The sequence below is a fragment of the Ips typographus genome, linkage group LG8 (genome assembly GCF_016097725.1).
Source record: "Ips typographus isolate SLU linkage group LG8, UJ_Ityp_2.0, whole genome shotgun sequence".
Taxonomy (NCBI): domain Eukaryota; kingdom Metazoa; phylum Arthropoda; class Insecta; order Coleoptera; family Curculionidae; genus Ips; species Ips typographus.
Window position 1 is genome coordinate 7,853,793 of NC_138429.1, and position 23,578 is coordinate 7,877,370.

The 23,578-nt window shown below is 31.8% G+C and overlaps 3 protein-coding genes across 5 annotated transcripts; 1 reads left to right on the forward strand and 2 right to left on the reverse strand.

Annotated features, from left to right (window-relative positions):
- Window positions 1-13: 13 nt before the first annotated feature.
- On the reverse strand, window positions 14-19,955 carry LOC145732545 (putative multidrug resistance-associated protein lethal(2)03659). Of its 3 annotated transcripts, none has more exons than XM_081984876.1 (18): window positions 19,814-19,955; window positions 12,883-13,010; window positions 12,006-12,239; window positions 11,743-11,946; window positions 11,463-11,689; window positions 11,254-11,410; window positions 10,076-10,947; window positions 9,821-10,018; window positions 9,558-9,762; window positions 9,217-9,501; window positions 8,988-9,111; window positions 8,414-8,564; window positions 6,945-7,175; window positions 6,670-6,895; window positions 6,376-6,614; window positions 3,881-4,196; window positions 1,104-1,272; window positions 14-504 (listed from the first exon to the last, which is right to left on the reverse strand). In XM_081984876.1, exons 2-18 carry the CDS (start codon window positions 12,966-12,968, stop codon window positions 475-477), a joined length of 3,954 nt encoding a protein of 1,317 aa, XP_081841002.1. In that variant the 5' UTR covers window positions 12,969-13,010; window positions 19,814-19,955; the 3' UTR covers window positions 14-474. The 3 variants fall into 3 exon arrangements, with proteins under 3 accessions (XP_081841002.1, XP_081841004.1, XP_081841003.1); XM_081984878.1 differs by having other exon boundaries at window positions 19,904-19,922; XM_081984877.1 differs by lacking the exon at window positions 19,814-19,955 and adding an exon at window positions 15,520-15,969.
- LOC145732413 (uncharacterized) lies at window positions 16,985-17,551 on the forward strand. Its single transcript, XM_081984653.1, has one exon. It carries the CDS (start codon window positions 16,985-16,987, stop codon window positions 17,549-17,551), a length of 567 nt encoding a protein of 188 aa, XP_081840779.1.
- A 2,331-nt stretch (window positions 19,956-22,286) lies between the features above and the next one.
- Window positions 22,287-23,451, reverse strand: LOC145732552 (general odorant-binding protein 83a-like). The gene is made up of 6 exons (XM_081984893.1): window positions 23,294-23,451; window positions 23,159-23,234; window positions 23,019-23,107; window positions 22,847-22,949; window positions 22,432-22,496; window positions 22,287-22,379 (listed from the first exon to the last, which is right to left on the reverse strand). Exons 1-6 carry the CDS (start codon window positions 23,393-23,395, stop codon window positions 22,362-22,364), a joined length of 453 nt encoding a protein of 150 aa, XP_081841019.1. The 5' UTR covers window positions 23,396-23,451; the 3' UTR covers window positions 22,287-22,361.
- Between the last annotated feature and the right edge of the window lie 127 nt (window positions 23,452-23,578).

Below are 23,578 nucleotides of genomic sequence, written 5' to 3' on the forward strand. Positions count from 1 at the left end.
AACTAAAAACAAGTACAAAAAATAATGTATATTTAAAAGTAGTGCATAAAACTTAAAAACACAAATAACATATTATTATATGTATAAAAACATAAACTGCTTAACAATACAAACTTACATCAGCCAGTCTGATGTACGTTTTACAATTTAGTTATTGCAAAATAAATAATTTGTACCAAAGTATTTTTGTGACAAATTTGTGATGAGTTTTTATGAATCAAATTTTACCCGCCATTTTTTTACTTACAAACTAAAATGTTACAAAATAAATATTTCGCAAGTGCTAATAAAATTGTTGCTAAAGTTTTTTATATAAAAAAATTATAATTCCGTTAAATTACAACAATAATAAATATTGATAATAAAACGGTAAACATTCTAAGCGCTTAATGCTTATAACAAATTGGGTGAGTAATTTTTTTTTAGTCTTGAAACTGCTAAGGTTCAGGAACAAAATGTTATCACCTCGCCTTGTCAGTCACGTTCTGTATATTTCTCAAATCTCTGGAAATTAAAATAACATTTTAAAATTCTAATTAAAACTCTTTGAGTGAATTTAAAATGAATTTTTTCCAGTTCTTTATTACACCATGATGAGTTGTACGCCACATATTCTGTAGAGCCGGCAATAATTAACTGTCTGTATGAATGAAATTCATTTCCTGACAACATTAACCAACAAAAACAAGGGAAAACTGGATGTTTTCTGTTTTCCAGGCGTTTAAAAGATTATTCGCACTTTTGCATGTCATACATTTTAAAACTCGAGTTTTATTCAAATGATGTTAAAACGACCCTTATTGTTGACTTCAATGTAATTTACGAATAGTGTCTTATGTAAAATGCATGACACGAGGCAAATAAGAGTATTATACAGGGTGTCTAAAAACCTGAAAAATTCAGGGAAATGTTAAGGGACAAAAAATTGTAATGAATTTTCTTTGAAAACCCTTTTTTTACTTGACCAGAAAAGTCTAAAGAGAAATACTGCAGCTACTTTAATTATCTATCGAATAGTTCAATTACTTTACAGAAGTAATTGAGACAGCTCTAGCGTGTCTCTATCTAAGATTCAATGATTTTTGTTATACACAAAAACTTACTTCTAATGCAATATTGGCTAAAAATTCTTCTGAACTTTTACCGGTTTCCTTCACCAAACCAGCAAATATTCCATTGGGTTTCTGCAGCAATCGATGCGGATGGTCAAATTCAATCGCCTCTCCACCATCCATTACCAGTACTTTATCCGAATCCATTACAGTGTTTAACCTAAAAAAATATACTTTTAAAGACATAAATTTACAAGAAAAATATTTATTGATGGCCCTTAAACCGAATTTGAAGGAAACAAAGAAATCAGGTCAATTTGGTTCATATATCAGCTAGAAGTCCAATAAAACATTTAATAAAATTTAGTGAACGACGTATTTGATCCCCTGGATGAAATAAAGGATAATAATTTAATTTTGTCGGGTGTTGGTATATCTGCAGATATAGATTGGCTTTTAAATGAAACAACGCACTGTAATATACTTTGTTATCCTTTTATAAGGGATATCGGATTAGGGATTCCCATCGGATGTTTGTTCATTAATTTTATATAACTTCCTAGCTTAACGATAAAATTGTTTACCTACGACCTCAGTGTAAATAGCTATTTATGCATAGTTTTCCGTTACGTAATGAACGTATTTACGCACAGTTGTAAAAAAAAACGCACAGCTGTAAAAAAAGCGCACAGTTTTAAGATGGTCCACAAACTATCGCTCTAATGCTGGGAAAAAATGATTTTGTTTACATTTCTTTCTTTAACAGAGTATATTAGATGGAGATCATCGAGTAATGCATTGTTCATACAGTTTTAAGTAATTACCACTTCGTCTAGAATATTATCTGCAATAGCAAACACAAGAAGTAATATTACTGAAAGTTTTCCTTTTCTTCTTATTAACTGTAATGTCACAATAAATAATTATTTTAAGAACAACACTAATAATTATTTAAGTGACATGATTTGTGAATTTTTTTTTATTACGTTAGTATTTTTGTCTTTAGTGGCATATAATACCTATGATTAGTACAAATATGATGTTAATACGTTGAAAATATACTTTTTTAATGAAAAGTTACTCTGAATTATATGAATTGCGAAAACTTGACTTTCCATTTGGTCCTAGGTAAAGTATAGTACGTCACACGTGCTCTAAGGCATTACGCACTCATGGAAACTAACTTTTTTAAAATAACTTAACAGCACTAGTTACGTAATATACTATTTATTTATACTCTATTAATTTGTTTTTTTTCACAAATTTTGCGACAATATTAATTACTCTATGCGAACGTTCAAATTCAAATTCTGGGAACAATTACGAGCTACACCAAAGCAGTTTTACGCTCCAGATCACAGACTGCAAATTGCACATTAATCATAAGAAACTTAATTGCATAGATTGGGAACGGACACCTGACACAAAGAGTAACATAAATGGAACGATTCTTGGAAATCTTGGAAGTTATAGTGGCAGAATACTGAAAATGTTACCTGTAAACAGAATTTTAGAGAATATTATCATTTTGCTTTAATCAGGAAACTTTTGGAATATATATTTAGACCGAGAGAGAGAGATTTTGAATATTTTACACACTAAAACCAAAGATAAGAGATACTTTGTCCATTCCTAAAAAAATTAAAGGACACACTTAAGTACGGATTAATTTGGACAAACCATTATAGGAACAATCCTAAAAAAATAAACTTGTGATTTTCTTTAGAGAGTATCAATTTCCGAAAGTGAGGGAATCAGCTATTGTTTGTGTAATCCAATATTTTTGAGGAAGTTGCTCTCTACTGGAATTTCATATTAAATTTCCTGCTTAAGGACGAGATAGAGTGAATTAATAAATCAATATTTTTGGAAGAAGAGGGTGACTTTATTAAATTATTAAAAAAATTGGAAGAGGCACATGTTGAAAAGTGGTTTATTGGGTAATTCCGCAAAAAAATGTGAAACTCGGCAACCTTGTTTCTGCTTGTTGGCTTCGTCAGGCATGATTTTCTGTTTCTCTATCTTCTTTTTGTTATTAAGTCAAATTTTAAGTGGAAAACTTGGGTTATAATTTACGCGACTTAAGTAATTTAGCTGCATTTTATAACCTTATGAGTGGACTATTAAAACATAGTCCAATATTTGCAAAGGAATATTGTTTATCTGATAACTAGACTCAAAAATTGGACAATACTCGAATTAACATTATTCAAAAATTCCTTTCACCAATTTCAGTTTTCCATGTAATTATTCTCATGTATTTTTCAAATCGTTAAACACATTTTTACACAACAATTCAGTTGTGTGTAGAATTCAAAGTGTAAGATTTATCAGCTTTGCTACAAAATGCAACCAGAGAGGATCCATCACTAGAAATGGAAAAACCGTCTTATTTGTATTCTCTACGGCCCACAATTTACTAGAATACGACTTTAGACAGCAAAACGTTCACGTGGAATAAACTAGAACAAGATAGTTCCTAAACAAAATGGAGTTTTACGATATAAAGTGACAGACCATTTCACTGAAATGATTTCGGAATAGAATTTAAAAAAAGTGTCTTGGAAGCTTATAATAACATCAATTTTTTTTGGCAAAAAGCTTTCTCATAAAATCGGCTTAAAATGCTCGTTCCTGGAAAAGATGATGCCAAAAACTGTAAATGCTGGGCTTATTTTTTTTTCAGCTTCACGGCTTTGCGCTGACACAGGGCTTTTTCATCAAAACGCCCATAAAATACGAAATGATTATCGATGAGTTTTATAAAGCGAAAATGTATTAAAATTTTAAGTGTTAATTAGGATTTTTTTAAGTCTAAAAACACAAACCTGTGAGCAATTGTTAAAACTGTACAATCTGCAAACTTTTTTCTTATTGTGGTCTGGATTAGGGCATCAGTTTTTGGATCAACATTAGCAGTTGCCTCATCCAGTACTAATATTTTATTATTCCGTACTATAGCTCTAGCTAGGCATATCAATTGCCTTTGACCTAAACTAAAGTTTGCACCTCCTTCGGATATTTTACTGTCCAAACCTCCCTTTAGTTCTGACACTACTTCTTTCAGTTCCACTTCTTCCAAAGCATTCCAAATTGTTTCGTCATCGTACTGATTGAAAGGATCCAGATTAGATCGTAAAGTACCTAAAAATTTATGCGGAAGTAGGAAGTATATTAATCTTAGTTAAACTGGTTCGAGGAACAAACCAGTTTTTCCATAAAACTCCCGCAGAGTTTAAGGTTTTATAAAAAATATTAATTTTTTCCGGAAATAACAAGTTGCAGTTAATTACCTTCTCCGGAATTGAGGAGGCAACGCGAATTTTAATGGAGTTTTTCGTATACAGGTTGAATAATGATTTTTTACTTTTAAACTAGAAATTAGCTGCAGTATACAATAGAACCAATGTAATTTAAATTCAACACACTGTATACAGGGTGGTCCAGTTTCAAATGTCAATAATTCACCAATCGATAGCCCATCAAAAAATAAGTTGACATGCATAATGTCATTTTCCTGAAGAACGCTTCCTAAGAAAGACACAGACATCCAAAGTTCAGTTTAAAAAACTGTCAGACCAGATGTCAATTTGGAACAAGTAATTATGAAATGAGTCCTCGTTGTTTGATGTGACATTCTTCAAAATTGTTTAGACGCGTCAATATAGGGGGATAGTCTTTATTTTCTACACTCACTGGATATTATTCAAAATTGACAAAAATGTCTACTTGGGTTATTGTATTTTTTGCCTTAAAATGGTTCAAAAGGATTCAAATTTGGTCATCTGTGAAGTTTACGAGTTAATTTTTTACACTGAAAATAGTTAATAGTTACTGGCGTTCAATTTTTTAGACTATAGGTAGTGTAAAACTGATCATTCAATTCAAACTTTTTTTTTATTCAATTAGAGACTGGTAACAGTCCGAATTTTCGAACTAATTTAATTCTAAAAATTAGTGTTCAAGACTAATATCGTAGCATTTAATGCCAAAATTGTTTAATTTTATCAATGAAGAGTCTGAAACTTAACTTTTACTAGAAAAAATAGTTTAAAATTAGATTTTTCAGTCTTAAAGCACAGTGAAGCGTCTAGAAGTCAATTTAATACTGACAGAGCGTGAAATAGCATGTTTAAGCCTATGGAAAATTTAAAAATAGTTTTTTAAGTCTGCTATGTCAAAAACTTGGTGAAGATAACCCTAAAACTCGATTTTCCAAGCTGAAAGGAGTTTTAAAGCCCCAAAAATAGTCTAGAGTTCTAAGAAAATGAAAAGCAAAGTAAAAAAAACTTGAAAAGTTAGTCTTCAATTCAATTTTCATGAATCTAATGTCAATATCCTGTATTTAAAACTATTTTTAAGACTAAAATGTTGAAATGTATTTTCAAATTATGAAAACTTACTTCAAATGCAAATTTTAAGCTTTTTATGTCACTTTTTGGTGTCCAAGTCATTTTTCAAGGTTGAAATGTGTGAATTTGTAGTCAAAAATTCTAGATAAAGTAGTTTTTCATGGCTACAAATCAATTTTCAGTACTAAAGTTTTTCAACTTATCTGAAAACTATAACGACTGACTACAAAGATAGTTTTTAAGCCTCTCAAGTCAATTTTTACAGTTTTTTACAAGTCAATTGTCAAGGCTAAAGTCTTTCAATTTGTCTGAAAACTGTGAAAACTGGTTACAAAGACAATTTTTAAGCCTCTCAAGTCAATTTTCGCCGTTTCAAAGTAAATTTACTAGTTAATAAGTCAATTTTCAAAACTAAAGTCTTTCAATTTTTCTGGAAACTATGAAAACTGGCTACAAAGACATTTTTTAAACTTCTTAAGTCAATTTTCACCGTTTTTAAGATTAAGTTGGATTGGGTTGGTTATGGGTCTTTGAACGTAATAACTCAATTATCTCGTAAACAAAGTTTCAAATCAGAATTTTATAAGAGATACTTATTTTGTCAAATTGAACAAGTAAAGTAAAAAAAAAACAGAAATTTTTGAAAAAATCCAGTGATGTGAGAAAAAAAATTAAAACCATCTTTCTGTATTTACACCACTGGACAGTTTCGACAAACGTCATTAACATCACATAATGAGTATTAATTTCATACGTATTTATTCTAAATTTTATTAAAATTGCTCCAGCGGTCTGACAGTTATGACAAGAAACCGATTTTTTTAAACTGAACTTTTATGGACTGTATTTTCCTTGAGAAGCATTTTTCAGGAAAATGACATAATGTATGTTAACTTATTTTTTGATGGGCTATCGAATGGTGAATTATTGACATTTAAAACTGGACCACCCTGTATATGCAGATGACTAACCTGAAAATATGACTGGTTCTTGTGGTATAATAGAAATTTTGGACCTCATAATTTTCAGTGGAATATCCCTGGTACATATCCCATCTATAATAATTTTCCCTTCAACGTCTGCTAACCGAAATAGTGCGGAAATTATCGAAGATTTTCCCGCTCCAGTTCGTCCAACAATTCCTACTTTTTCTTTCGGTTTTATTTTGAAAGTCAGATTATTCAGCACGTACGGTTCGTTTGTGGCGTATCTGAAGTCAAAACGCACGTTATTTTAGCATAAAAAACTGGAAAATGCACACTAACCTTAGATAAACAGATTTAAACTCGAGCTGTCCATGTTCAGGCCATGTTTTTTGAGGTGCAACTTCCTCTCCTCTAGTCTCTTGCTCCACTTCCGTATATTCCACAACACGCTCAACTGATGTCATGTTATTTTCCAATTCGCTCCATTGTCTCATGCCCCATTGGAACATCCCAGTCAAACTCATCGCTTGTGTAATAGCCAATCCGACATTTCCACCAAACGTTTCTAAAACAATCTATATAAACAGTACTGTGGTGCTAAAGCAATTTGTTACCATTTCCTATGAAGAAAAAGCTGAGAGTTACCAAGGAGGCGTAAATAATGCAATGGAAATCCAGCCAGAAGCCGAAAGTTTGATTGCAACACAAGAACATATAAAAAGCTGAACTGTGCACATCTTGATAATTATCAAACTCCTTTCTTAAAATTTCCTGGGCTCCGAACGCTCTTATGGTGGTTAATCCTTGGAGAGATGCGTTTATGTGGGAAAATACCGGACTACGTGCTGAAATTGAGTTATTTAGATTGATTTACCTCAAATTCGATGGTTTTACAGGGTTTCATAATGTTATGCGGTTTTCTCGAAGTGGTACCGTTTTTTGAGCTGTTAGGGTGATTTTGAAAATATCACAATTTGTAAAATTGATACAGTTTTTAGGGAATATCTCTCTAAGGGTGGCTGTTTAGAGATTAGAGAGGAAAATTCGCTACAACTTTCTCCTTTTACACTTTTTTGATATGTATCCAAATAACCGAGTTAAGCTTAGCTAAACTTGGAGGTCTCCCATAATTTTTTAAAAATTTTCAAAAAAAATTTAGATTATAATATGTTTAATTTCAGTCAGGCTTTTTAAGATTACGTGACATTTCCGCCATTATGACATGTTTTAATTGCAACCAGTTTTCCCAGGTCTTTTCTAAAATTTGTCTACTTTTCTGTTTTGTCACGTGACACAACGCACGCAATTCAAATTTTGATCGTTTTTTGGGGAAGTGTCACGTGACTTTTGGTGACTATTTTGATTTTTTAATTCACTCTTTCTAAAGATATGACATCACTGGTTGGTAGGTTAAACCGTTTAGCCGCTAGAGGGCGTCAAACTTAACCAATTTTTCTCTAAACCTTAAAAAATCCAAGCAACTGAAAACAGTTTTCAAACTTCTGGTGGCATTTTAAAAGGATCAGTCATGCCCTTTTTGGTGTTGTTTCTCTGACCTGCAAAAACAGTTTGAGAACGTCTTGTAACACTTTTAAGAGTCAGAAGACAGTTTGAAAAACACTGGTGACATTTTGATGGTGTTTCTGGAGCTGTAAAAAACCGTTTGAAAGCTTCTAGTGACTTTTTTAAGGATCAGAAAACAGTTTTGGAGTCACTAATAGCATTTTGATGTTTCTGAGCTGCAAAAAAACTGCTCCATAAATGTCTTACTCGATTGCAGAATAAAATACGTTGATCTTTAATGTATTCGTAGTGTTTTGCTTATCTACAAAAATATATAGGGTGTCCTATTTATAAAAAGGTATTTTTGGTTCATATCTTAAAAACGATGTGCTTCAGAAAAAAACGAATTAAATATTTGAATTTGAGGAGGGTTCCAAATTTTCAAAATCACTCTGTATCTCGGAAACTGAGGATACGACTACTTCATCGTTGTTTACACAAAATCCCTTTACCTTTGCTAGTTTTGGAGATATCCCATAAAACTATCGAGTCTGAGACATTATATATTACAAAAACTTACTTGTAGCTTCCATTCTTTTAATATTTCTGCTGGTTCTGAGGAATACTATTCGATAGAAGTAAAACATGGATGCTATAACGAATGTCGGGATTAATATCCATGGATCTACGGATGCGATGATTATGTTTACTGCTAATACGTTTAGAGCTATCTGAAAGAAACGAAAATTGATTAGTTCCAATCAGAGCTATTAATAATTGGATTACTTTAATTGAAACATGAATTACTATCCAGTAAATGAATAAGTTTTCAAAAAGAATACTTGTAACTGATTTTTTAGTTACTAACTAACTAGTTGTAATTGGTAATTCATGTTACAGTTTTTTCAGTAGTTGAACTACTTTAAAGTAACTCAATTGCTTTCAGAGCATAACAAATACCTTGACCCACTATAACAAAATTTTAATCGAAAAAAAAAACAAAAAAACAGCTCCGAAGAGTTTCATAATATATTTTTCTCTTTTCTGGCCTTTATAATACGTAAATTGTCACCACGTGCTGTTTTTAGGAGGAAAAAAATTAATATATTTTTTTATTTTCTGCTTTTGAGCTTAGTTTTACATTTAATACAAACCTGGATGGTGTCAATTAGGACGTAAGGAAGTTTCTCGTCAATTGCTCCCATATCCTTAGAAAATCGGTTTAAAACTCGGCCAGAGCAATTTGTATTGAAAAATCTCATTGTAGCGTTGATAATTCTGGAATAAGACAAAAACACTGTGATAAAAATAAGTTATTTACTAAATGCTTTATAGTTATCAAAATTTATACTTAACAGTTATCTAAATTAAGAAATTCCATACCTTTCAAACATGCTATTATGCATTTTTACGGAGGCAGACATACAAAACGTGTAAAATGTTATGGACCTCATGATAGTTATAACTATAACCAATGCTATAATGGACGAATAAATGTAAAAACAAGTACTTGTGGTGAAAAATGCATCTAACTTTATTTCTACTTCTTTCAGCCCAGCATTAATAATTTTGTTATAGTTTTCTTCGAGGTAAACTTCATCTGCGTATGATTTATACAGAGTATCATTTTTCGTACTTTTTTCATGTCGTAACTGTTCCAAGTTAACCCTGAATAGATAATATGACTGTTAATATAACATTGTATTAAATGATGGTCAGTTTACCAAAATTTAATAAAATAGTCTGCGGAAGTAGAAGCCATTTGTGTTAAAACAAACAAAACGAGCACAAATATAGCAGTACACCAGCCACCAGCAGCTTTAAAGTATGCCTTGTAAACTTTGCCAGCTATTGATCCAGTTTCTCTAGATTCCCTAATTTCGGACGGTTCCTCTTCCGTGGGTTCACATAATGGGATGGATCTTGAAGCTAAACATTTTTGGGATTGTTAATGAAAGAGTGGTAGGGTAAAAGTAAATCCACTCACCTTGTTCCAGATTGGCGTGATGTTCTTCTTCAGGTTCGTTTTTAAATAGTTTGGAAAATGAGCAGCCGCTACTTTGTATTTCATTGTAGTTACCTGTAGCAGCAATTTTACCGTTGTTTAATACGTAAATTCTGCTTACTGATTTTAGGAATGGTAGTTGATGAGTGACTAGGACAACGCATTTGCTTCGTAAAAATCCTAGGAATGACAGATTAGTTTTCTTTCAGTTTTTTCAAGATTTTTTGATTCAAATACCTGAAATGCATTCCTCAAACAATTTTTTGGCCACATGAGTATCGACAGCTGACAAAGGATCATCCAGTAAATAAATATCCGCATCTTTGTACACAGCTCTGGCTAAATTAATTCTAGCTCTTTGTCCTCCACTTATAGTGACTCCACGATCCCCAATTACACTCTTGTCCCCATAGGGCAACAATTCAAAATCCCTATCCAATGCGCAAACTCTCACAACATTTTCGTAACGGTTTTTAACGAAAGGTTCTCCAAACAATATGTTTTGCCTTATGGTACCAGCAAAAAGCCATGGTTCTTGCGAAGCATACGAAATCGAACCCACTATATCCTTGATGCCTTTGGTTAATGACAGCTCCTTCATTATGATGTGCAACAGAGAGGTTTTTCCTGAACCAACTGGTCCTACAACAGCCACCAGTTGTTTGGGGCCCACATTGAAATTAATTCCCGACAAAGTGTCTTCGTGCAGATAACTATTCCATTTTGCCGACACATCATACAAGTAAATTCCAACTGATCTCTTGCTGGCAGCGTTGAGCAGTGGCGTAGACGAATGTATGATTTTCTTTTGAGAATACTTGACTTGCGGGGTTTTCACTTCGTGAAACAATAAAAACATTTCGATTCTTTTCACTGAAACTAAAGTTTCTGCAACATCGGACACTGCCTGCGGAAAATTGTTGGTCATTGCCGCTTTGATGATGTTGTAGAATGATTGGACGACGTAGACGAATTCTGCATTGGGACGATGTCCGGTTAGTGTGTAGGCCAAAATGCAAAGAAAGATCGAGGTTCTGGTGATAAACTTGCTGAAGGACACGTGCAAAGCACGAATGTAGGAAGCGAGACGAATCTGACGAATTTCTAACCTGAAGAAATGTTATATAAACGGTATAGTAAATAATACGGTAGAACTATAAGGTCGCAACCTTGCAAACCTTGAAAGGACAATGTTAGCAACAAATGCATTTTTGAAACAGTGATATCAAGCTTTTTTCACAATAGGCAGTAATTGATTGATTGATTGACATTTAATATTATGTAAATATCTAGATTTTTACGATTATTATACCGGATTTGTACAGCTGGGTAGACATTACTAATGATGGAATATCTTAGAAATAGTTAAGGTTATGAAAATTTCAAAGTGTTAGTTTCAAATATGACTAACTTACTGTCTGATTTTTCCTATGATGGTTGAAAAATACTTTTCCCAGTTGTACATTTTGATGACTTGAATGCCTGTAATGATCTCGCTCATGCTTCTAACTCGTTCATCCGTCTCGACAGCAGTTCGTAGACGGAACTTAGAAGCCAATTTTCCCAAAATCACTAAAAAACACAGTTTTTGTCATTTCTAGCTACAAACTTAAAATCCACTTACTTTGCAAAGGCATAAACACTACAATTAAACAGAACCCTGACAGTGATGTGAATCCCACGTTATAGTAGAGCAAATACATGATCAGTATAGTTTCCAAAGGAGCTATCCATAAATAGTGTAAGTATCTGATACAGTTATCAAAACGAGCCACATCGTTTGATAGTAGATTGATCATTTGTCCTATTGTGGTTTCGATTAAAGCTGTTTTACTAAGTTTTAAGGTTTTCCTAAAAAACTCCCATTAGTGAGTGAGTACAAACTAGTAAATTCAGCTACAAACCTGTAGATTAGAGAGCAACAAGCTATCCTCATTTTCATTCCTAAGTGATGTGAGGCTAACATATAACTATGAGAAACTACAACTGACAAAAACGAAGTTAAAATCAGTACGCCAGCGTACAGATAAGCTTCCTGTAGTGAGACCCTAGTTTGATGAGGTGTATAGTAATTCATTAGTTTTCCTAAGGCTAAAGGCTGTGACAAACTGAAAAAAAAAACGTCAAAATTAGTAGTGAAAAACCACCAAAATGAGAGGAAAAATACCCTAAAACGAATTCCTGAATAAATAAAATTGCTCCATAAAGGAGAATGTCTTTACGAAACATTCTCCATAACGCCCTTAACAGCAACGGTTTTGCATAATTCATTCGTTCCAATTTCCATTCTTCTTCTAGTTTGTCGCCCAATTTGTGTGACTCGTGCTCTTTCAATGGTTTGTAAAGGTCATCTTCGTTAAAATCCTTGACCCATCCTTTATAAAATATGGGAAGTCCCCAGCTGTAAATAAAGATTATGTATAGTAAAGTTCACGTAACTTTGTACGCACGTCACAGCTCAGAGGTAAATACATAATTGAAAAAAACTGGACAAACAAAACGCTTTTAAATTAAGCATTGAAGAAAGTTAGATGTTCTGCTAATCTAAATAATTATTTTAAATAATATACCCTAGAAAAACAAAATAGTTTTAGGGTAACGTGGTTGATGAGTAAATAAGGTGGATTTTTGCTTGAAACAAACAAGCTGATGATTAAAAACAGATTTTAAATTTATAAAAATCTACAAGGTGTTCCAAATAAAATAACAAAGTTGCTGCTACTTTTAAGTAGATCTCCATAAATGTCTAAAGTACCATATACTGTTGGACACCCTGTATGTTGCTGATATGACACCTGTGACGTGCAATTAAAGTCGTCAAGGTAATTTTAGATACATTGAGTTAACTTATTTAAGCATAACGATTATAAATTTTGTGTAATAATCTTTTAATGATGAATCATCATCTTAGATTCACCTATTCCAAGAAGAAACACATACACATTAATGCATTACTCAAACAAGTGGAAAATACCAAATTTATTCGCACGATTTGTATATTAGAAAACTAATGGCTTCTGTTTATAATTCCTTAGGAAACTTACCAAAAAAACAAATTTGATAGACAGTTTGCTCTAGACTTAGGATGTTCACGCTTGTTCTTAAACTCGTCGGAGGCACTGTCATCCATATTAAGTATTCCCTCCAACTATAGCAAATGTCAAATGCGCTTCTGTAAAAAAATAATGGTTCAGTATCGAATTTATAGAGATTGATTCAGATTTAAAGCGTAATCCGGGTATTGTTGTCGTTACAGCCACCCTACACGTAATGGAGAATTACTATAGAATACATTAACAAGAAATTTTTGCATAAGTTGTTAATTGACGCAAAATGGTTCACACCCACAATCAGCTGGTTTTCCTGTTTATTAATTATTCCAGTTGCAGATAAAAAGGCCTGTCAAGTCAAACGGTTATTTCAATCAAGTTACGTGTGTGTACCAGCCTTTTTTTACAAAAAAAATGTGAAAATTCAAGAATGATATGAATTTTATGCGGGACATTTGAATAACACAGATAATTGTCTGATAAATATACTACTTTCTATGTAAGAAGCCAAGGACAATAAAAATACGTCTTATTAGAAGGGGTGTCAAGTAAAAAAAGTTGCAATAGAAAAATCAAAAGGGTTTGACTCGATAGAATGCATCGGAAAGGTCGGAAAATCCATTCTTATAACCTGAAGCAAGATTAATGAATGCAACACAATGCTATATCCTGTTTATTTGTATTAATTAAGTTGATTGGAATGACTTTTTTGCTGTACGTGCAAGGAAAAATGAACGAAACTACTAAGAAAATGCAATTTAGTGGCCAAAACACACCTATCCTTGACATAACTATGAATTACTTTTGATTGTTGTTGTATGCCCCTTTATTGTAATCAAAAATATGATTATTAAGACTTTTAGTAACTACTTAATAATTTCTGGACTGATACGCTGATAATTCTTAGGCTAATCACAAATAAGACCACTCAAAACTGCAAACTTGTTAATTGGTATAGTTTTTCCAATCATGGTTTAGACGCCCAATTAACTTTTGTGTAACGTCGTTTTTAGAGAGGCTGAAGCAACTATAATAGTATTGTAAAATAAAAGAGCAAATTGAATCTAATTGGTCAAAAAACCGCAAAAACGTGAATCCCTTCACTACAGATTGTTGTACAAATTTCTGGCTTTGAAATTGATGCCAAATATCTGAAAACTGATAAATAGTGACTCTCGTAAAGTTCTGATATACACAAATAGCATTTTTGAGCCTATTTATTGGTTTGGATTTTTAAACTAACTGGAAACTACCTACTGTGTACATTTTGACTAGTTTGTCTCAAAATAGTGCATAATTTCTTCAATTTATGTCAAAAGTCTCAAAACTAACAAATAGTTTTTCCGGTGCTATTTTAACATACACAAATGGCATTTTCTAGTCTAAATTTTGCTCAATACAATGTCCAATTGATGACAAAAGTCTAGAACCTAATAAATATTGGCTTTGCAGCTGTTCGAACATAGAAAAATGACATTTTTGCCTATTTATGGCCCGTTTTGTAGTAACCAATTTTATATTGATTTAAACTGTTTTAAGAAATACATCACTTCACCATACAGGGTGGAGTTGTACAAACTCTTACGATTGATTTTTCTACAGAAAAAAAAAAACAGACTATTCTAATATGACTTGGAGAGTACATAGTAAGTAGTTAAAATATATACAGAAAATTTGTTCACCCTGTAGAACGTAGATTAACCGTTTGTAACGCCTAGTGACATCTGTACATCACTATATGAATTTGAATAGAAATAGTGTTAAACGTACTGTGGAATTGCTCGACGCGACATCTAGGAAGCAACACTATATACTAAACAAGTAGATTTGTGTGCTGAAATGACAACTTTGACAGTTTGAAAAAAAAAACTGATTTAAAACAAGCAAAAACGAAAAATAACATTAATTAGTAGAGTTACTGAACCAAAATACTGTGTTTCCCATTTTCATGTTGTTTTATTTTTATTATCTTTATTGTAAGGTATATATATTTATTTATTTACGAAATGACATGAATTTCTTCAATACAGTGAAGATCATGTCATTTCGTAGAATTACAAATTAGGGATTTGACAACTATGTATCAGTTTAATCCAATGAAAATGATTATATTGCCAACTTTAAATTAACGGTTCAAGTCAATTTTAAATTACAGTTTAACATTTATTTTTTCCTTCTTTTTTCATTTTTGTTATTTGTGTCAATTTACACTTTTTAAATAATTAATATGTTAGCTCTCTGGTTCTTGTTTCAATGTGTTCTGCTGTATATTTTTAAATTCATATTGATTTCAATTTGTCACTAATATTTCTTACTTTGTTAATAGTATCATTTTGCACTAATTGTGAGTTACTTCACAGTTCTGAGCTTTTTTTTAAATATTTTGTCTTTCTCTGCGATTTCTAATTGGTTTCTAAGTAATTTTTTTGTAAACTACAACTTTTTATATGATTGATATTATTTTCTATAACATTTAGTTTTTAGTCTCACTTTCTAGACTGTATTTTTAGAAGCAGTTATTTAAATTAAAAATGTAAAACAATAACAGTGAGGACGTAAATGTACAACTGTTGAAAAAAATAGATTACTAAAGTTTTTAAAAATAAAATTGAAGAAACTTTAGTGCCTTACCGGTTATTAAAATCCAAAGAATATCCAGATATCGAACCACGCACAAGTGCACACAATTTTCTAGTGATGCAACAAAAAGACACTTTTTTGGTCACTAGGCAATATGCACCATTAATGTCTCACTACCAGACCCTATCCAACACCACTAAAAATTATTAAACAAACAATCAATTATCGTTGAAATCTTATGCACCAATAGATATCTTAAGTAATGGTATTGTCACATCGAAATGGGGGGATACGTAACGATCGGTTTGAAAAAGATTAAGAAAATTTGCTGACCGGATTATTTTAACACTACGACTTTGTTATTGTTCATATTACTAGGTCAGATCTTAATATGAAATTTTTGTTTCAAAATTTGTACGTTTTTTTTACTCGACACGGCCGCTAGGTCAGGCGGTTATTTTTTTTTGTAGGAAATCGAATAACTGAATAGGTTTCGATTCGTTCAATCGACCGACTGATTAGCATGTGTGAATTATCGTGGATTGTGTTTATTTGCTTATCTGCTTTTGTACAGTTTATAAAAAAGTGTTTTGGTAAATCCTAGTCCGGTTCATGAAGGCTAATCTTTTTTAATTCAGTTTAGTCAGTTCTAAGATTTGGAATGTCAGATCATAAATCATAGAGAACTTTAGGTGATTCCTAGAAAGTAGGTTTTATCATTAACATTGTCTCTATGAACGCACGAAAATGACACGAATTCAAGCAAAATGGAAAGACAACAGATATAACTGGACAATATTAAACCCACTCTGTATAACGCGACAAACAAGACAATCCCGATTCCATTTTCCTGCTCAATCCTTGCTAGAACACTTTCAAGCATAAAATATTATATTAAATTTATACTTTTTTTTGTACATTTTTTTTTAACATGTAAATATTTATGTAAATACATTTATTTCTGTAACATTGGCAGAAAGACCATTGTAGGTCGATAGCCGTTTTCCTCGGAAATAAAGATTACTTATATATAGGGTGGACCATAAGTAATGGGACATAGAGCTACAGCATATTCCTGACATCAAAATAATACGATTTAGCTGAATTGTCCTATAGTTAATATTAAGAAAGATACAGGGTGTGAAAGTTGATATTTTATTTTAGTTTTTTTGTCATATCTTGCTAGCTGCAACCATCTCCGTCCCTTCAAGAGGCTCAAACTTTTTTTTACGGAGCTGAAACGGCCATATGACTTCAAAATATGATTCTAAGATGTTTTCTACGTAAAAAAGGTATACTTGTTGTAAGTCTTAAAAGTCGACCGTTTTCGAGTTATTTAAGCTTTTATTATTGCATGCATTTACAGCTACAGCAGCTTTTGATTACTTTTTTTTTATTCTACGTCTAAGTAGACTTAGATACAAAAACAAAAAGGGCATTCATAACAACTAGCTTTATTTTAAAGTTATGTTTATCTGTTAAATTCATGTGCTGAAATAAGTTTTCTTGTGAAAATATGCCAAGACATACGTTGTTTTCTAATCAAGAAATCAGAGATATGCTATGTGTCTACGCGCAGACAAACTTTAATGGACGAACGGCTTGTCGCAAGTATTTTGAGATATATCCCCATAGAAGGCAACCCAATCACAAGATATTTAAGCGTATTTATGATCACTTGGGTGAAACTGGATCGTTTCGACCTAAGCGAGATACTTTGGGACGTCCAAAAGTTTTAACTTCAGACCAAGAGGAAGAAATTTTGGTTAGAGTAGCAGAAAATCCCAGACTAAGTACAAGACGTTTGAAGGCAGAATGCGGTGTCCGTAAATCATCAATACTTCGAATATTTCGTAAAGAAGGTCTGCATCCATATCATTTTACACCTGTGCAAAATTTGTTACCAGCCGATCTTCCCCGCAGACTAGAGTTTTCACACTTTTTCCGGACCCAACAAAACAGAAATCCGCTATTTTTAAATGACATTCTTTTCACCGATGAAGCCACTTTTACTCGACGCGGTGTATTTAACTTTCGGAACATGCATGCTTGGGATATGGAAAATCAAAAAAATTCAAAATAAATGTTTGTTGTGGAATAATTGGAGATTATGTTGTAGGTCCATATGAATTACCATCAAATCTTAATGGAAACTCTTACCTAAATTTTCTTCAAAATTAACTCGGTGGTCTTTTAGAACATTTCATGCAAGATGGAGCTCCAGCACATTTTTCTGTACAAGTAAAAAACTATCTAAATACTATTTTTCCACACCGATAGATAGGACGAAGCGGACCGATTCCATGGCCTGTCCGAAGCCCGGATCTTAATATATTAGATTTTTGTGTTTGGGGTTATTTGAAAACAATTGTTTATAATGAGACCATCAATGAGCGCGACCAGTTATGGGAAAGAATTCTTAATGCTGCTGACCAAGTTAAAAATGAAGAAATCCTTTGGCCCAAAAAAACCTGTTTAATTTCAAGTTACTTTCTTCAGTTTGTAATTGTTTCAAGACACATGAGTGTATACCTACTTACACTTTCTTGTGTGATTTATTAAAAGTTTTACTAATTAATTGTTTTAGATTTTGTATTTACTACAAACATTTTTTAAACGGTCAAATTTACATACAGAAACTGTTACTTATGTGTGTAACATAAGGGAATAGAGCACATATTATCGTATTAACATACGACAATGCATGCAATAATAAAACATTAAATAACTCGAAAACGGTAAACTTTTAAGACTTACAAGTATACCTTTTTTACGTAGAAAACATCTTAGAATCATATTTTGAGGTCATATGGCCGTTTCGTATTTTACGCCTGCCAAAACCCCTTTATACCAACTTTCAATAATTTATATCAAACGACCGTGAAGATATGATAAAAAAACAAAAATAAAATTTCAACTTTCACACCCTGTATCTTTCTTAATGTTAATTTTCGGTATAGAGAGAATTCAGCTAAATCGTATTATTTTGATGTCAGGAATATGCTGTAGCTCTATGTCCCATTACTTATGGTCCACCCTGTATATCATTAACATTAGATGAAAGCAGCAAAGTTTTAATAACTTTATTACAGTAACTGTACAAATTGCCTTCACTGTGTTACATCAGTACAAAACTTTTTTTTTCTAAAGTCGTTACTTGCTTTTAGAACGTCCTTCTCCGAATTTATTACTTATAATCGTGTTTCCAAGTTCGTCAAAGTCTGTAGGGACTGTTTTAAGGAGAAAGACTAGGGTGGATATCAGGATGCCTTACATTCCTATTATTTCAGTTCACCCTTTTAAAGATATACTTGTCCTGTTTTGTTTAGAAATTATTTCAAAAATTACTTACACATATATGTGAATTACCGATTCGATAACTTAATGCGACATTTTCCGCAACAGAATGAAAAAGCACTTTTAAGTTAACGCTTGATTACAAATTATAAACAATTAGTTTCGGGATTGTGCTAAAATATTTTTGTTAAAAACGTGTTAGTTAATTAAGTTCGTCAGGAAATCACTAACATGGAAGAACCTTCATAGTTGGCCCAATAAGTTTTAAAGAAGTCTTCAGTGAAATGAAAAGTATGTGTAATACGTCGAAATTTTTTCCGAATTTTTTTCGAAATAATTCTGGATTGGTGGATTTTTTACACACCACTGTTTATGTGGTAAATTAAAAAAATTGTTTGCAGTACCTACATTTAAGTACTAACAATTTTTTCCGAAAGCCAATAATTATTTTTTTTTTATAAATACTGTTTTATCTAATTTGTAAACGATTTCACTAAGAATAATAAAGTAGTTAAGTGTTATTTTCCATATATGACATTTCTAAACATAAAGACTTTGTTTCTTTAGTTTTCAGTTTATTAAACACAGTGTCCAAATTAAGAGTAATATACATTATAAGAAGTCTTTTTGGTTTAAAATTGTTATTGATGACAGCCATAAACTTTCTGTTAGTTCTTAAAAATTACAACGTTTCTGACATTCATTTTCGTGTTTCTTAAAACAGTGAATGGAATAAAAAAGTTGATAGAAACCAGTACTTAAATTGTAGTTAATTAAAAGGAATTTTCATGCTTTTATTGAAATTTATCACTTTTTTGTCTCATTAGACCCAAAGTTTTACGTTTTTAGAATTATTGTAGTTGAAATAGGAAAACTAATCTTAGAACTAGTAAAGTAGTAAAGAAAAAAGTGTATTTTACCAATGTACTGGATGATTGTTTATATTTTACTCAATAGGGTTAATTTTACAGTATTCATAATTAGCCAAAAAGTCAAAAATTCCTGGTTAAAAACTACTCAAAAACATTGAAATCTAAAACCTTCTTACCTTATTAAACGGTTAAAATATTAAATTAAAAACACTAACTAGTGATGTTAAATAGTTGGAGAATTAGGTACCTACTAGAAGAACACTGACCTGTTTGAAAAATGTGCTCGACGTTCGTGATGTTATCAAGGAATTTGCACGTACTTGCTCCAAAAAAATAAAATACAAAAACTTATTAGTACGCACTTCTATGTATCACCAAACTACATAAGCATATACAGTTGGATTTAATTCAGTTGGTTTATTGGGTCAATTTTTATCTGGTCTTTTCTTACTTCCTTACTACCTTTAAATTAAATTAAAAGATTAAACAGTTCTTTATGTAAAAAAAAAATATAAATTCGACAAAAATGGAGAAAGTTTATGCTAAATTATGTTGCATGCTACATTGTTGTAAAATGTCAGTCTTCTAACAGTTTCTGCGACCTTACAAGAATATTCCAAAATGTCAAATGCTTCTAAATTCTACTAAAAGCCATCCACAAAATTGCCTTAAGTTTCCACAAGTCTGTTTAACTTTACAAGAATTTTCCAAAATGTCAGAACCTTCTAAATAGTTCTAAAAGTCTCTTAAAAATTGCCAGAAACCTCTACAAGTCTGTTTAACTTTACAGGGATATTTTAAAGTGTCAGATGCTTCTAAATACTACTAAAAATATCTTAAAAATTTGCCAAAAGCCCCTACATGTCGGTTTAACTTTACAAGAATTTTCCAAAGGGTCAGAGGTCTCTAAATAGTACTAAAAGTCTCTTAAAAATTTGCCAAAAGGCCCCACAAGTCGGTTTAACTTTACAAGAATTTTCCAAAGAGTCAGATGCTTCTAAATAGTACTAAAAGTCTCTTAAAATTTGCCAGAAACCTCTACAAGTGTGTTTAACCTTACAAGAATTTTCCAAAATGTCAGATGTATGTAAATACTACGAAAAACCTTTCAAAAAATTGCCAAAAGCCACTACAAGTCGGTTTAACTTTACAAGAATTTTCCAAAGTGTCAGAGGCTTCTAAAAAACATTTCCATAAACCTCTACAAGTCTGTTTAACCTTACAGGAATATTTCAAAGTGTCAGATGCTTCTAAATACTACTAAAAATATCTTAAAATTTTGCCAGAAACCTCTACAAGTCTGTTTAACTTTACAAGAATTTTCCAAAGTGTCAGAGGCTTCTAAATAGTACTAAAAGTCTCTTAAAAATTACCAGAAATCTCTACAAGTCTGTTTAAACTTACAGGGATATTTCAAGGTGTCAGATGCTTCTAAATAGTACTAAAAATCTCTTAAAAATTTGCCAGAAACCTCTACAAGTCTGTTTAACCTTACAAGAATTTTCCAAAGTGTCAGATGGGGGGGGCTTGTAAATATCTGTATTTAAAAGAAGAAAGAGAAGAACATCATGTATCATAATGACACATTAAAGACAGAAAAAGAAAAAGATAAATTTAAGTTGTATCAGATTAAAGTTTTCCAAGCTCTTATTTGACTAATAAATTTGATTTAACAGAAACTGCATGCTCAACCAAATCGAACAATAGTCACCTGACTGAAATTACAAAATATTTTAAGCATAACTAAAACGTATCCGATAAATAATAAGGTCGTTGGCTTTTTCTGTCAGTATCGAATCCGGCATAAGGCAAAACGCCAGGAATTTTAGCTAGAAACCATTTTTATGAGTTGAATGGATTCGCATTTGATACGCTGACTTACGCAAACCGTTTGACCAGCAATTGAAAATTTTCATCATCGTCGAGAACTTTTTCCCTATTGATTTTGTTACATGGTACTGAAAAAAAGCTGCGATTGGTAAATGCCGGCAAACCTTGAAGGTGTAATTTTTACATTCTTTAGATATCTGGTGATTATAAAATTGCGGTGAAGTTCCTTTGTTATGTTTGAATAACGAAATCATCAAACCTGCTAGAAACGACCTACAGAAAGTAGGTAACTTTTGTAAAAAAAAAACTGAATGTCCACTTTTCTGAAGGACTTAAAATTATAATTTATAATATGACTTAATCGTATTAACGTATTGCTCTAACATGTAATCCCTTTCGCATATATCTTTCAAGTTCTCTGGTACTATTAACATTAAAATGAATTATTCAATGACATACAGCAATTAGTATCAGTTATTTTTATTTTATGGAAAAGTTTAGATGAATAAATTATGTTTTTTGCTTATCACAAATTTCAATACACGTTAGATTAATAATTCCGCAAATCACTCTAAAGGTGAGTAGTGATTTTTGGTGGTTTCGATAATTTCAATAATAACATAACTATTGAACTATTAAGTAACATTGGATTTCTACACTTTTCATGAAACCGCAGAAATTTCTTTTACGAGCTTGAAAATCTATTGTGTTTGGGTTTGGTGAGTAACATGCACAGTGAACCGTAAATTGTGTTTTTGTCTCTAGAATCTTCCGAAACTAGAATAGTACTAAAGGAACTGGGTTAAACTGAACTGGAACTACAGGAGGAATATTTTATTAAGGATATCTGGAATAAACAAAATTTTTAATGTAAATAGCTGGGTCGTTCCGACTTTAAATCAGGAAATAATCCTGGAAAAATTTAAAAAATTAGTATTTCTTCAAAAACAATTTTTCAGTTTACCTTGGGACTTTCCTTGTAATAGCATTTGTGTGTCAGCCAAGCACTATCACAAGCGTTTACTCCTTCTGTAAATTATTAACCAAAAGACTTATAAAAAGCAAACTCAAGAAAGATGATAGTTTAGAATAGTTTTTCTTACACAGTGTTGCCAACTTTTAGGTTATATTATAATTCCCCCAGAAGTGGAAAAAAATTTATCTTTTACTTTGAAAATACTGTTCTGTCATTTTATAGCTTCATGGAGAAGATTTTGATAGTTTTCAAGTTAAAAAAAGTGACTTGGCAACACTGTTTCTATATTAAGCAAATATTCAGTTAGGTTAGTTTTTAAGTTGTGACTAACAGTTCAGAATGCTGTTTATTCTAACATTAACTTGCTTTTTATAAGTTAAAAAGAATATGAATATTTACTTACTGACACTTCCACATTTTCGAATAATCGGTTCGGACTGTTCCTGATATTCTTCTGGCATAACTGCTACCATTGCATCCACATCGATCACTCCATCATCGTCAATCTTACGAATAATAATAAACAATCGTAATTTTCATATAAATTGAAAGATTAAATTAAAGCTGCTACTTACTATAGCCATCTGTGCCAATAAACATTTGATGTAACATTTGAAGCTTTCAGCTTCGCTAAAAATTCCATTTCTTGCATCGTCAATTGCACCTGAAGTTTAATAAAGCAAATAAACAGAAATCTAAAAAAATTGGCACTTACTCTCCACAGCTCCAGTTTCTTCAATGCAAGTGCCATGCAGTTGATTTGCCAAGTCTTGCATTTCGTCTGATAATCCCTAGGAAATGTCAACATATAAATCAAAGAGTTTTTAGGGCAAATTATGTGGATACACACCATTACGTTAGGGATCAGAAGGAATAAAGTAGAAATCAGCACTTTACCCAGCATGATATGAAAAGTTGGTTTACGACTAAAGCTCTCAAACTTTGGAGCCATAAACCGTCTATTTATAAGGAAACGGAACCGTAATTTTTACTTTGACATTAATGGATACCTTTTGCGGCAGTTTTATTACTAACAATTTGCATCTGATTAGCCAAAACTAATTGTACCTTTGATTTAATGACATGGAAAGGTTAAGAAGCAAATTGAAGTTTTCATGCAGTATCATCCAATTCA

Excerpts from the sequence above, each read along its gene's own strand:
- LOC145732545 (XM_081984876.1), bottom strand. The coding sequence starts at position 12,968 with ATGGATGACAGTGCCTCCGACGAGTTTAAGAACAAGCGTGAACATCCT. Across the intron at positions 9,502-9,557 it reads GACTATTTTATTAAATTTTG|GGTTAACTTGGAACAGTTAC; the intron begins GTAAACTGACCA and ends TTATCTATTCAG. Across the intron at positions 9,112-9,216 it reads CATAATAGCATGTTTGAAAG|AATTATCAACGCTACAATGA; the intron begins GTATGGAATTTC and ends GTCTTATTCCAG.
- LOC145732552 (XM_081984893.1), bottom strand. The coding sequence starts at position 23,395 with ATGGCTCCAAAGTTTGAGAGCTTTAGTCGTAAACCAACTTTTCATATC. Across the intron at positions 22,950-23,018 it reads TATTGGCACAGATGGCTATA|ATTGACGATGATGGAGTGAT; the intron begins GTAAGTAGCAGC and ends ATTATTCGTAAG. Across the intron at positions 22,497-22,846 it reads TCGAAAATGTGGAAGTGTCA|AAGGAGTAAACGCTTGTGAT; the intron begins GTAAGTAAATAT and ends AATAATTTACAG.
- LOC145732413 (XM_081984653.1), top strand. The coding sequence starts at position 16,985 with ATGCCAAGACATACGTTGTTTTCTAATCAAGAAATCAGAGATATGCTA.